The following is a 14574-nucleotide window of genomic DNA, read 5'->3' as shown; positions in this document are numbered from 1 at the left end:
GATTTCTAGGTGTCTCGTTATGTAAAGAAGCAAACTCTTAGTGGATGACTCCTTAACAACCTTGCAAAGATAGAATTTCCATTGAGTTTCATTATTTTGAAGTGTGGGTTATGTTTATGTATTTTGTACTTAGAAAGAACCTGGATGTGTTTAGAAATATACTAGAAGCTGAAAGTTCAATTTTTTTTTTCTTTCCTCTTAAAGGTGGCCTTGGAGGTTTGGCAGGCCTGAGTAGCCTGGGCTTAAATGCATCAAACTTTTCAGAGTTACAAAGTCAGATGCAACGACAACTTATGTCCAACCCAGAAATGATGGTTCAGATAATGGAAAATCCATTTGTTCAGAGCATGCTTTCAAATCCTGACCTGATGAGGCAGTTAATTATGGCTAACCCTCAAATGCAGCAACTGATACAGAGAAATCCAGAAATCAGTCACATGCTGAATAATCCAGATATAATGAGACAGGTATGTAGAAAGATCTCTAAGTTAATGACCTTTGATTATACTGTAACTGTGAACAAAAGAGCAAGAATTGGACATGCTTAGATGAGTGCCGAAATATTGTTGAGGAATTTAGGCTTGTTAGACAATCTGTAAAAGGTCACTATAGGAAACTGATGTTTTTATTTCTAGCTGCTGGTGTCTGAAATAAGCTGATAATTAAAAAAAAAATGCAGCATAGTTTTGAAAGATGCTGAAGACTGTATAATCATATCTTCTGAGTTTAGAGTTGGATGCTGCTTGAAATCTTCTGTTGTCTAGTCAACAGTGAGTTTCCTATAAAATAATAATTCTCCAAAATACTGCTTATTTCCAGTTTATGTAACTGTGGATACTTCTGATTGCTTCTTAAAGTTATGTGTTATGTAAGGTATGCCTTATGTGGCAGAGGGCATCAAGAAAGAAATGGAGGCTTTGGAAAATTAAGGTATTTATTTTTCAAGTTCATGTTATAAGCTGCATGCTGTACTGATGTTAGAAATGGTAGAAATATATTGTGTTGAGAAGAGACAAGAAAGAACAGGATGGTACATTCAAGGGTTTTTTCTTCTGTTTAGTCAATGCTTTCTGACTCAGCCAGCATACTGACAGTTGTGGCAGAATGTTGGCTAAATATCAAATTCTATTGACTCCCCTCCCACTAAGCTGACATCTTGATTTGGCTTTAATCCTAATTTCAAATGGAGTTAGATATTAGTAACTGAGATACTGTTAAATGCTGATGTTTTCACTTTAGAATGGATTTTTTTATTAATACAAATTAAATGTTCTACTTCATTAGACACTAGAACTTGCTAGAAACCCTGCAATGATGCAGGAAATGATGCGAAACCAAGACCGAGCCTTGAGCAACCTTGAAAGTATACCAGGTGGCTACAATGCCTTGCGACGTATGTACACAGATATTCAGGAGCCAATGTTGAATGCAGCACAGGAACAGGTGAGAAATGATTGTAGGGGCCACTGAAAGTAAATGTGTTGTGGGGTGGTTATTTTTTTTCTTTTTTTCAAAAATGAAAGAAGATAAATAATGTAACTTTTCAAATGTGTACTTGACAAAACTTAATTTCTTGAAGCTTGAAGTCAGTGTGGCTTGTTCTTATGCTCTTTAAACTTGAAGGAATAAATATTGTTTTGTGAGTTTGATAAGCTGTTTTAATATTAATACATTTTTGTTATATATATTCTAAATTTATTTATTTTTAATTCTTGGACTTATAAAATTCCTGAGGTCCAGGAAAAAATAAGAGTGTGTTTAGTAACTTGGAACCTAAGGTGGGAAGAAAAAAGGCTTTGAAATTTTTCTTAAGTTGGAAACCACTATGCAAGATATAATCTTACTGTGATCAAAGTACTAGTGTAGTAGCAAACGCTGCGTTTAAAACGAGGTGTGATTACCTTATCTTTTTTTTTTGTTGGAGATAATATATCTTTCAACGTTGGTATCTTTTCAGAATATTTACAATGGCTTATTTTAGGATGGTGATTATAATTGATTAAGAGCCATCAACGTTTATCTTCGTGTGTAATTTTGGAAAGGTAACTTGCCATTTCTAGCAGACTTAAAAATAGTTGACTAATAGATGATATGTGTTTGTCTCTCCTTCTGTAGTTTGGAGGTAACCCATTTGCTTCCTTAGTAAGCAATGCATCATCAGGAGGGGACAGTCAGCCATCTCGTACAGAAAATAGAGATCCTTTACCAAATCCCTGGGCTCCTCAGTCCAGCTCTCAGAGTTCTACAAGTACCAGCACCAGTGGTGAGAGCAGTGGCAGTAGTAATGTTGGAAATAGCACCTCTGCCAGTACGGGACAGAGTTCAACTATACCAAATTTGGGACCTGGACTAGGAGGTGTGTCTGTTGTTGCAATTGTATATATTTGCAAATATTCAGGAGTTTGCTGAAATGATTCTGTTATTAGAAAGAGATGTTTTGATTCAAAGTTTGTATTGCTGTTTATTTCCATAGAACATTTGACTAGTATCAAAGTCCTCTGTAGAAAACAAACATGAAAAGTAAACCAAGAGTACTAACAATACTTGTGTACTGTCTTAAAATAACAAAAGTAGGGAATCTGTAGATGAATGATAATATTTTTTTCTGTTTGGAGACAAACACGAAAACAGCTAATAATGTAGATACTTAGTGGGACTGCTTGTTGGATACGACCTCTGGCTTAACTTGTTTCTAGGGCAGATGCATCTGTGTAAGCAGAACCACGTTGAGATGTCTTTAAGGGGCTAAAGCTCATTTAAAAAAACAAAAAAAACCCCCACCACCAAAAAAAACAAAACCCAAACAAACAACCCCCCCCAACCCCACACAGTTGTATCCCAGTTCTAGGCAGTCTAATTAATTTGATTATAGTAAAGATTTTTACTAAAGCGACCTTTTACTTTTTTTTTTTTTTAAGTTGGTATGTTCAACACGCCAGGAATGCAGAGCTTGTTACAGCAGATAACAGAAAATCCACAACTCATGCAAAATATGTTGTCTGCACCCTATATGAGAAGCATGATGCAGTCATTGAGCCAGAATCCTGATCTTGCAGTACAGGTAAATGCTTTTGGTGTAGCAATGTGTTGTGTGCACTGAAGTGGAAAAAGGAATTTATGATACAGTTATATTTTCACTACAGATTAATTGTGCCAACTTCTCAACAATAACTTGTCTGTTGTGAATGGTCCAGTTTTTAAAGTATGTTAATGCCTGACTTATTGAAATTATTACCTAGTTACCTTTAGCAATCTGTTGCAGTAAGTTTCTTCAATTTGTAGTTGGACATCATGTCAGGCCTTCTCTTGTAACAGCTTGTAAGTTTGTATATGTTTCATACAGCCCTAAACTTTTGTGGTCTAGCATAAGAACCAGTTAAAACAAATGCTTTGATTATAAATTAAGGTAGATCTGCTAGTAAATAAATACCCACCCTAGCTTGGGAGGACAGAAGTGGAGGGGAAGGAGTTGGTGCCATATCTAGCTGTTATTCTGGTTTTCATTTCTCATCTGTGATCCTTGCTCACAATAAAAGTGCTAATACTTACTTCTGTTTTATGAATGCTATTGTAGAAGTGCTTTCCAATTTTACTTACAGCAATAATATCAAAAGTCAAATCTTGAACTGAGATAATATTATCTTTTATATATTAAACACTTAATTGGAAAATATCCCAGGCTTTTTGCAGACGATGTTTATAGGGAAACCATCACATCTGTAGCGGAGGCTGACCAGAAAAGGCTTTTCTTGTTACATAAATGAGGTTGCTTTGGTGAAGATCTGGCAAGGATTCACTTCAAAAGTTTAACACCCCCCACCACCACCAAAAAAACCCCCCACAACAAAAAACACACCCAAAAAAACCCCCAACTCCGCACCACCAATGATTTCGGTCAATTCTTAGGCTGGTGGTTCATTGTTTCAGAACAAGTTATTCTCAAAGGAGAAGTGGGAGATAATTACTCTGAGGTTATCATAGACTATTATCTTGTTCTCTGATTCATATGTGGTAAATAGTTGTCTTAAAATCCACTCTAGTATTTACTTTTTGATCTACTGCTTGATCTAGGATGTTAAATATTTTTGTCCCGTAGATGATGTTGAATAATCCTTTATTTGCTGGAAATCCTCAACTTCAGGAGCAAATGAGACAACAGCTTCCTACTTTCCTTCAACAAGTAAGATGAGTGTTGTTAATAAATGTCTGAAATTCAGTGAGCAATTTTTGCAATAAACTGGTGCCTTTCCTTGATTTCACTTAAAGCTAGATTCTGTTACGTGTATTCTCGTTAGCTTTAGACACTGAGTTGCATTGTCCCTTGATAATTAAATGCTTGATTTATCTCTCCATCCCTTTCAAAAGTTAAATCTGACTTTTAGTGGATGTTTTTGTCTGTGATTAGCACAGCTGCTTTGATTTGCTTAGAAGAAATGACTTGTTCTTACTGTGCACCAGCCAGAGAAAACCTGTTTCCTACATGATTTCTTTTGCAAATTAAAGAAAAAAGATTATTACTTTTCCCGCTACTAAGATAAGCTTTTACGGTACTTTTCTCATACCTCCTCCACTCTGCCCTGATTATTTGGGATAAAGAGACCTTACAGCATGCCTTGAAAGAGGCAAATCATAAGCTAATTCAAAAGAAGTGGAGTGGGTTCTGAAGATATTTGCCTGTAAAGATTGCCTTACCACCAGCTTTCTCTCTTAAACCATTGTGGTTGCAGCCCCAGTATTTGCTTTATCTTAACTGTCACAGTGTATACTAGGACCATGTCCTTTAAATAGGACTAAGCAAAATTTTTAGGAATTAAAAATTTAATCCAGTGCATGAGTTCCATCATTACGCAGTCCTTGCAAATCAAAGTAAATGTCTGTTGCCAGGATCTCATTGCATGTAGGCAGTGTTATGAGTAAAATAAATAACAACATGAATTTCATGCCACTGATGATTGCCCAATGCTCCAATCTATCTAGATCCCTCTGCAAGGCCTCTTGTCCCTCAAGAGAGTCAGCAGCACCTCCCAGTTTAGTATCCTCAGCAAACTTGCTAAGGGTGCATTCAACTCCTGCATCCAGATCATTGATAAAAATATTGAACAGAACTGGCCCTAGAATTGAGCCCTGAGGAACACCGCTGGTGACCGGTTGCCAGCCAGATGTAGCCCCATTCACTACAACCCTTTGAGGCCTGCCATTCAGCCAGTTCTTCACCCAGCGCACCATGTACCTGCACACCTCACAGTTGGACAACTTGTCCAGAAGGATGCTGTGAGGGGCAGTATCAAAAGCCTTACTAAAATCCAGGAAAAACTACATCCACCGCCTTCCCTTCATCTGCTAGGCAGGTGACCTTATCATAGAAGGAGATCAGATTAGTTAGACAGGACTTTCCCTTTGTGAACCCATGTTGACCGTGCCTGATGATTGCATTGTCCTTTAAATGCCTTTCAATAGCACCCAGTATGATCTTCTCCATAATTTTTCCAGGTAATGAGGTTAGGCTAACAGGTCTGTAGTTTCCTGGGTCTTCCCTCATGCCCTTCTTGTAAATTGGAATAACATTGGCTAGCTTCCAGTCAGCAGGGATCTCCCCAGACTCCCAAGACCTTTAGTAGATGATGGAGAGGGGTCCTGCTGTAACATCCGCTAGCTCCTTCAGTACTCTGGGATGAATCCCATCAGGCCCCATGGACTTGTGAACATTCAGCTGGTACAGCTGGTCCCTTACAATTTCAGTGTCCACAAATGGAAAGTCACTGTTCCCACACTTGTGGTCCTCCAACTCAGAGGACCGGGCAGCCCAAGGTCTAACAGTATTATTAAAGCCTGAGGCAAAAAAAAGCATTGAATGCCTCTGCTTTTTCTTCATCCCTATTAGTCAGATGACCATCTTCAACAAGTATCGGTCTAATGTTTTCCTTGGACCTCCTCTTGCTATTAACATACTTAAAAAAAATCCTTTCTTGTTGTCTGACACAACACTGGCCAGTTTCAACTCTAGTTGAGCTTTGGCCTTTCGTGTCTTCTCCTTTCATATAAGAACCACAGCTCTGTAATCTTCCTGAGAAGCCTGACCTTGCTTCCAGAGATTGTACAATTTCTTTTGCCTCCTGAGTTCCAAGAGGAGTTCCCTGTTCAGCCAAGCTGGTCTTCTGCCCCGCTTGCTTGACTTATGACACAATGGGATTGCCTGCGCCTGTGCTTCTAAAAGGTGGTTCTTAAAAACTGACCAGTTCTCATGGACTCCTAAGCCCTCAAAAGCAGATTCCCAGGGGACGCTGCTAAGTAGCTCCCTGAGTAGCTTAAAGTTTGCTCTCTTGAAATCCAGGGTAGCAACTCTGCTGTCCTTTGTTCTCATTACACTGAAAATTTTAAACTCAACCATTTCATGATCACTGTGGCCAAGACACCCACCTACCATCACATCTCCCACGAGTCCTTCTCTATTCACAAACAACAAGTCTAGGAGGGCATTTTTCCTAGTTGGCTCACTGAGTACCTGTGTCAAGAAGTTATCTTCCACAAACTTCAAGAATTTCCCAGACTTGCTCGTCACAGCACTATGGTATTCCCAGTTGATGTCTAGGAAGTTGAAATCTCCCATAAGGACAAGGGCTACTGATCCAGAGATTTCTCCTAATTGCCTATAGAATAACTCATTAGTGCTATCATCCTGGCTGGGCGATCGATAGTAGACTCCCACAGTGACATCTGCTTTGTTTTCCATCCTCCTAATCTTCACCTAGACGCTCTTAATGCTTTTGTATCTCTTTCCATCAGTATCACCTTGGGGTTTATCTGCACAGTTAGTTCTCTGCTGTCTTCTCCATGTTAGGTCAGGTGATCAGCAACATTAACAGATGAAGTAAACTGGAGAAATACCTGGGTGTTCTCAGAATGTTGACAGTATCACAGCCCATACTTCTTCACTCATCTGTTGCCATTATATTATGGGATTGGGTGATGGAAACTATGAAATATTCCTCTGTATAATGGAAAGCACTTGCAATAAATGGCCAGTTGCTCAGCACAACTAGGAAAACACATCTGGGAGCTACTCTTTCTACTCCTTTTACATAAGTTTTACCCAGAATTGCTGCTACTCTACAGCTGGAATTAAAAACATTAATAGAGATCCAAGTTACCTAAGTGCACAGAGGATCGTTGGGTCAGTTTTCTGTAAAGACAACTCTAAATATTAGACAGTAGGTCATGGCTTAAAGGTTATTTTCTTAAAATAATCACAGCAGCTTACTTCAGTGAATCTAAAATGCTTTCCTCCTTTAAAGATTTGGATTAACTTCACCAGCTATACATTTAGTTATTCTCCTCTGACTTTTAGCTATCATGAAGATACAAATCCAAGAGACAAATGGAGAGTGTTTAAAAACTTGCTGTGCTCAAGTCTCATTACACACCCATATTTCAGGACAGGATCAATGTTTGATCTTTGTGCTCTATTCTGCTCTTCTGTTTTGCACCGGAGGAAGCTTAACCTTAATTTGTGCAGTTCTTTGAATCAAAAAATGTTTTTGCACAGAAGGAATTTGGTCTAGTTACCATGTGAAGGCTGCTGAGATTAATCAGCTTGTCTGCTATTTGAAGCAGGTCTAGCTACCAAGACTTCTAACTGAAACCAATAACTTGTCACTTACATGTGGCATCTATAAGCAGAGGTGAGCATAAGCCATTAGTTTTGGTTTTGTATCTAAAATAGCCTGGTTTTTAGATGTTTAATTTCAGAAATCAAAAGTATATCTTTTATCTGTGGATGCAAAAGCCAGTTTTTAGTTGAATTTGCAGTAGAGTGAGGGTGCTTGAATATTATATGTTTGCTAGTATGTTTTGCAGAGTATTTGTATGTCTGTGGGTGTTGATGGCACTACAGATATGAACACATGCACAAATTATCATGATCAACTAGCTGTGGTCTGAATTTAGCTAGAAAAAGATGTTTTATAACTTTCTGCATTAGATACCTACTAGTCAGGTTTCATTGTATTCAGCCCTGTTGCTTACCAGTAGTATGATATAGGAGACTAATTTAGAATTACGTTGAACTAATACACTCCTATGGCTTTGGAAGATGATAAAGACTACTAGAAGAAGTAATGAGAAATACTTTTCCTTATGTTCTCCTTATTTAAAAGGAGTCTAGAGAGCTCGTTGATCATCTCCTGTGAAAGTTTTCTCAAAAAAAAAAATCTGAAGGATTTAATGTAAACATTCAAATACAAAATTGAGAAACAGCAAGTTTGGAAAGGATATCAGATTTCATAAAACATCTAGTGATAAAGATCAACTTTCAATGTCTGTATATTAGTCAATTATGAGTTTCTCTCCTGTTTTTAGATGCAGAATCCTGACACGTTATCAGCTATGTCAAACCCTAGAGCAATGCAGGCTTTGCTACAGATTCAGCAGGGCTTGCAGACACTAGCAACGGAAGCACCAGGACTTATACCAGGGTAAGAATTGGTCATAAAAATTTATACAAGAACTTTTCTCTTGTGTTTGGTACTTTTTTTCAGCTTTTTGTCTTTTTAACATATAGAGGTTTATCCAGTTTTTACAGACTGTTCCTCTTGCATTTTTTAGTTTCACTAAACTTGTTTTAGAATCTGTCACACTTTTGTCTGCAATGCACTTTTAAGCAATGATGGCTATGGTCTTTGTTTCGGTGCTTTACTTAAGTTGTCATCCATTTTTTATTTGACAGAATTTTTACTTAGCAATTACATATAATGGGAAGAGACATTACAACTAAGCCATTTTCTATGTTAGTGATGTATTTCTCTTTGTCATTTGTGCAGATTCAGTCCTGGTTTAGGTGGATTGGGAAGCACTGGAGCTCCTACAGGGTCCACTGTACCTAGTTCTGTTCCCAGTGAAAATACAAGTCCAACATCAGGGACTGCTGAATCTGGTCACCAGCAGTTTGTCCAACAAATGTTGCAGGCACTTGCTGGTGCAAATGCTCAGGTAAAGTAGATCACTGTATTCTAGTGTGTGGGTGTGGGTGGGTGGTGGTTGTCGGTTTTAGGTGGTTGGTGGGGTTTTTTTGTTGTTGTTTGTTTTTTTAAATATCCAGTGTGCGCCCTCCCCCCCAGTGTAAACCAACAGAATGCTTCTGGTCAAAGGAAAGCAGAGGAAGCTTAAAAGTGATGTTCTAGCTGTGCAAATAAATACTGGAAAAACATCACATTTGAGTAAAAGTGTCCTCTGAATGGTTGATTGTTGTACACCTATCTTCATACCCTTGAGTTTCTGAAATGCCTGGAAAGAAGCAGATTAAGGTGTTAAAGGGAAGACTGGTTCCCTGGCAAGTGAAGTGTGGGCTCAGACAAGAAAAGAACTTAAGCGTACTGAACATCATTATCTCTGTACTTTGTGTTGCTGGTTGTTACTCTATAGCTGTGACAGCTTCTGTTCCACACTTCACAATAGCCACACTCAGGTTATTTGGGGCCTGAATTTTGTAGCATGCTTCCCTGACAACCTGCAGGTCCAGACTGCACAGTGTACATTGTGTTAACATACCAAGTGGGATTCAGGCTTTCTGGAGAGCTCCAGAAGTCAAGCAATGGTGGCAGCTTTGCAGGTAAATGTAGGGTGGGGAGCAAGACTGGCTTTAAAGGGGGCACACCCATAACAGTGGAGAGGTATCTCAAGAGTGCTGTGTGAAACGGCACCATTACACTGTGGTACATATCTAGTGTAATGGCAGACTGCTGGTAAAAGGCACAATCCTGCTCTTACCTTCTCTGTTGCCACAGAATAAGGCAGTTCAGCTTGCTGATTTGACAGAAAAATGTTATTTTATGTAACCATGAGAAAGTGGTGGTAGGCGTAGCTATAGGAAACCATGTTCCCGTAGATATTTTTATCCTGCCAGATCTTACGCTACCAATTCAGTATTCTGTTTGGTTTTGCTTGGGGGAAGCAGATTGGGGGCGCAGGGAGAGGAATGTTTAAATTTCAGCCAGTATATTTGCATTTTATTGGTTTGGAAGTATACGCAGTTTTTAAATACTGTTAGGAATTTCTCAATGGATGAAACTTTAAGTAGAACAAAAGGAAAATTAGCAGTAGCTGCAAAAATCTTGTGTTGATATGTAAACTGTCTCACTCATTTTGAAAAGTGGCTTCTCAGTATTACTCTGACTCTATATACCTAAAGCATATTATTTTCATATAATTGTTCTGTTTCAAAAACACCTCTGAGTTGAAGATCATACAACTGAAATTATTGAGAATTTTGCCATTCGCTTATGAGCAGTTTATTTGAGCAAGATCAACTCGTAAAGCACAGCTGTCACTTTGCCTTAGGCTGAAGTTTTTCTAACTAGAATTTTGGTAAATTTAGTCAACAAATACTTGGAGCATTAAAGAGGTAACTTTTATGTCAAGGGAAAAAAAAAAAAGCCTACCACATTCACTGTTGCCAACAGTGAAATTCTCAAAATCCTGCTGTCCCACATTACTAGATTAGACTCTTTCATTAAAAAAAAAAAAGTCTGCATGCTCATCTTTAAGAAACTGTTCTTGGGACACATTTATCAGATTTAACTGTTCCTTTTTTATCAAACAAGCAGCTCTTCTTGTAGTTCAAAAATGTCACATAAGTGAAGATACTCTTAAAATTTGAGGCTGATCTGACTTGTTTGATCAGTAATTCAATTGTGAGTGAAATTTGTCATAGTCTAGTTTGGGGAACTTGAAAAAGATGCATTCAGAAATTAGTAAAGACAAGAAGTGGTTCAGAACCAACTATGTTTAAATCCTGTACTTTGCCAAATGTGTATTATGCTTTTATAGCTTGAGATTTTTCTTCTTAGCAGTTACAAAATCCAGAAGTTAGATTTCAGCAACAACTGGAGCAGCTGAGTGCAATGGGCTTTTTGAACCATGAAGCAAACTTACAAGCTCTAATAGCAACAGGAGGAGATATCAGTGCAGCTATTGAAAGGCTGCTTGCCTCTCAGCCTTCATAGCAGTGTTTCTTTAACTCAAAAAAATGTAATTTATTTTTGATAACAGCTCTTAAATCTTTAAAATAGTTGCTTTATTTCATTCTGACTCTTGGGATTGTCTTGTTATAACTAAAATCAGTCATGCATTTTAAGGTCAAGTGCGGTAGTTTTCTTCAAACGGGGAATTGATGCATGCATCACTTCATTATTTCTTAATTTTTTGAAACAATATCAGCTTTCACAGTTGGTTAAGCAGGCTTTGTCTGACTTACAACTGTCCAATTTATTTACTACTAAACTATTAGCCTTCAGTAGTAATTTATGTAGGATACAAATTAAAAAGGAAAAAAATTGAAGGCTATAATTTGTGGGTACCAGTGCTGCTTATGGTGATTTTGGCATGTATTATTTTGCTAGCAAAATGCTGTAAGATTTATACCACTTGAGTAATCTACCATTTTTGCTTTTATTTGTATGAAGTATAAACACAACATATACAATGGAGACAGCTCATTTCTAGAAGTTTACACATTGCAATAGAATGAAATTATAAGTAAACAAAAAAGGCCATGGAAAAAAAATAAGTAGTAAGACATGGTTTTTAGTGTAGAATCTTCCAGCATCTTTGGTAGACATCTCGGAAAAAATGCTTAGGCAAGTTCATTTAAAATATACTAGGATTGCTGTTCTAGTTATATCTTCACATCTAGCCATAAAGAAACTCACGCTGTAACATTGTCTCATTGCAACATCGTTACAGATTAACTGTAAATTACCTTTGTGCAAATTAAAGGAGCACTGCCTTGTGCTCTGAAACTGTTTCTAAGGCATTTTGGCTTGTTCCATTGAGATTCTAACATGCATTATGATTTGTAATTGGAAACATTACTTTCAGCCATTGTCGTGTGATATTCTAATTACTTTTAACCACCATGTAAAAAAATACTGTATATCTCTTGAGTTTTTATTGGTAGTTACCTCTTGTGCACAGGTAATAAATGAATTAAAAAGTATTTAAGCATCTTGTTTCAGTGTGTTTGCAATTGGTGATTATCCAGCATTCAAGATGACTGACCTTTCAGTGTTAGCTCTGGGACTATTTACAGACTTTGGGCTAAGATTAGCAAACAATACTTGGAGTATAAAGTGGAGGACAGAGAGGAAGGGTCATATGATACTGAAGACTATTTAGATAAAGTGAAAGTAGTGAAATAAAGCATTCTGCTGTGTGTTACTGAATAGCATTTGCTTTTTATTGGTCTTTGGTGTCAGTGTAATTGTGAACATTCTGTTTTAATTCTTGTATTGCATTAAACACTTCATCTGAACAATCTTTTCTTTTGGTACAAATATAAAGCCAGTTTGCTCTAAAACCCATTGCTTGCAAATGGTTTAAACTTACTGGCCTTGACTCAAAATTGTTAATAAGTTAAATGAAACAAATTTATAATGGGATATAAAGGAGGGTGTTGAGCACACTTTCTTTTACATACAATGAAATTAATAAAACTCTTGGCAAAGCCAAGCATGCAGATTTTACAGGGAGTAACTGTGTTGTATTCTTCTCTCAGAAGTTTTTGCTGTCCGGTAATCTTGTCTCTTACTTCAGCAGTAAGTAAATAGATCAAATACTGCTGATGCACAGTACTGGGTAAAGTTCAAGAAAATCTCTTGGTTGGCAGGCCTCTCTGCCTCTGGATCAAAGTCTCATAGATACAGCAACATAGAGTATTAAACAAACAAATCAATTAAAGTAGAATCTCCTGGTGATTTGAGTTTTATATGATCAAAGCCTTTTAAAATACTTAAAGTTTGGGTAGGAAATTATTATTACTTTTGTTTCCTAGCCAATGATAGTAAACCTGCAAGGGACTAGACCTTCATAATGCCTTCTGTTTGGGTAGGTAGCTTTCACTACACTGAGTATGAGGCTGTGATAGGGAAGTGATAGCAAGTAGTTTCTGTAGAATAATCACTACTTTTTCACAATTACTTTCACAATTACTCTTAGGATCTTCAAAGTAACTAATTTGACTTGACCTTATAGTATGCCTTATAGGAACTTTGCTTTTAAAAAGTGAGATCTCCAGTCATTCAGAAGGTATATCCTTCTAAGAATACAATCCATAACTTGCAAAAAGGCCACTGTCAAATGGAAAGGGCAAAGCTGAAGTAGGGGAGGGAGTGATTTTTGCCAAGCTTTACTAAGATACTAAAGCACTGAATCTGACCTCTATGAATGTTCTTTTGAGACAAGATCCAGTTCACCTATGTGAGTAAAACAGAGATGCGATATTTGAAGTCAAATTCTATTAGAATTTAAGAAAAAAAGTAGAATTTAACCTAAACTGTACAATGAACCGTTGAGCTAAGTTTACTACTTGAGGTACAATTAATAGTTAATTTAACTATGTAACTATTGTCAACTAGTAATAACAATTAGTAACTGAGTAGCAGTAAAACACCGAGACATCTTTAGTGTAGGAGGAATTTTGGTTTTGTTGGAGATGACAATTGTTAAAAGTGGCAGTAGGTGGAACAAGGTTTGTAGTAGGGGTAAAAATTTATTGTCTTTAATAATAAAAGATACATCACACTGGTTTAATGGCATAATAGAATCTTTGTTTGCACACTCTCTCTCTCGCCACTGTCTCTCTAGCCTTTTAGGCACTCACTTTTGAAAATGTCCAATTTCTTTTTGGTTATAAGGGTTTGAAATTTAATATTACTGCTTGGTAATATGTCACTCAGCTGCTTTCCTATCACTGTAGTTTCCTGAATTATTTAGTTTTATTGTGTCTGAAAAAAAGTAAGTATAAATCTGCATTAAATAGTGGGTATATTAGAAAAGCTCTTTGCTTGTAAAAATTGTATACTGGGAAAATATGAAGACTTCATTAAAAGCAAAGGTACCACAAGAGGGTGCCATTTCTTTAATTTTCATAGTGACTAAATTTGCATGGCAATGTCAAAAAATAATAATCCATGTGCAACTGTATATGGGGATGATTCTATTCAGGTCTGACTTGTAGAATTTTACAGAAACTATCTGCAGAGTTTTCATGAAGTTAAGCTAAAGAGGCATCTCTTGTGTAACAAGGACTTTAAAAAAAAATTGGCAATTGAAAAGAGGATTTTAACCTTAAATTCTGTGAGTTATGTAACTGACTATATTCAGAAGTTTCTGATCACAAAAAAGTTGAAATATATACTCAAAGTTGTTTGATCTTGGGTTTTAAAGCAGCTGTATGAAAACCTATCCATAAGCGTATATTGGACTGGGTATAGGCTGAGGTGGAAGAGTAAAGCAAGCTAGAAAAGGGAAGTAAAGGTCCAACTTGGAAAATAATGAGAATGAGTTTGTTTTGTGTTGTGGTTTTTTTTGTGTGTGGTTTTGTTTGTTTGTTTTAAAGAAGGAAATATCCATCAGTCTTGTACTGGCTCATTTTGCTGTCTGCTGCATTTCATCGATGGGTATGCTTTACAGGTGAAAGATGCTAATTCAAAGCCAATATGCTGCCCCTTACACTTTCTCTCCAAGCTTTCCAGAGAGTTGTATTTTGTATATTATCTCCCCACCACCACTTTTTCCCCCCCT

General features: G+C 37.1%; 1 protein-coding gene across 3 annotated transcripts in view; it reads left to right on the top strand.

Annotated features, from left to right (window-relative positions):
* LOC142402968 (ubiquilin-1-like) overlaps positions 1–12002 on the top strand; it is a 39842-nt gene extending 27840 nt beyond the window's left edge. Inside the window, exons 4-11 of one of the 3 annotated variants that reach the window (XM_075488995.1) lie at positions 205–467; positions 1285–1443; positions 2116–2356; positions 2919–3061; positions 4097–4180; positions 8356–8471; positions 8817–8985; positions 10845–12002. In XM_075488995.1, the coding sequence (XP_075345110.1) occupies positions 205–467; positions 1285–1443; positions 2116–2356; positions 2919–3061; positions 4097–4180; positions 8356–8471; positions 8817–8985; positions 10845–10997 (1328 nt within the window). In that variant the 3' untranslated portion in view covers positions 10998–12002. The other 2 variants (XM_075488994.1, XM_075488996.1) reach the window with 2 other exon arrangements.
* Positions 12003–14574: the final 2572 nt, after the last annotated feature.

Source organism: Mycteria americana (genome assembly GCF_035582795.1).
Source record: "Mycteria americana isolate JAX WOST 10 ecotype Jacksonville Zoo and Gardens chromosome Z unlocalized genomic scaffold, USCA_MyAme_1.0 Scaffold_18, whole genome shotgun sequence".
Taxonomy (NCBI): domain Eukaryota; kingdom Metazoa; phylum Chordata; class Aves; order Ciconiiformes; family Ciconiidae; genus Mycteria; species Mycteria americana.
This window is presented reverse-complemented; position numbering and strand designations above follow the sequence as displayed.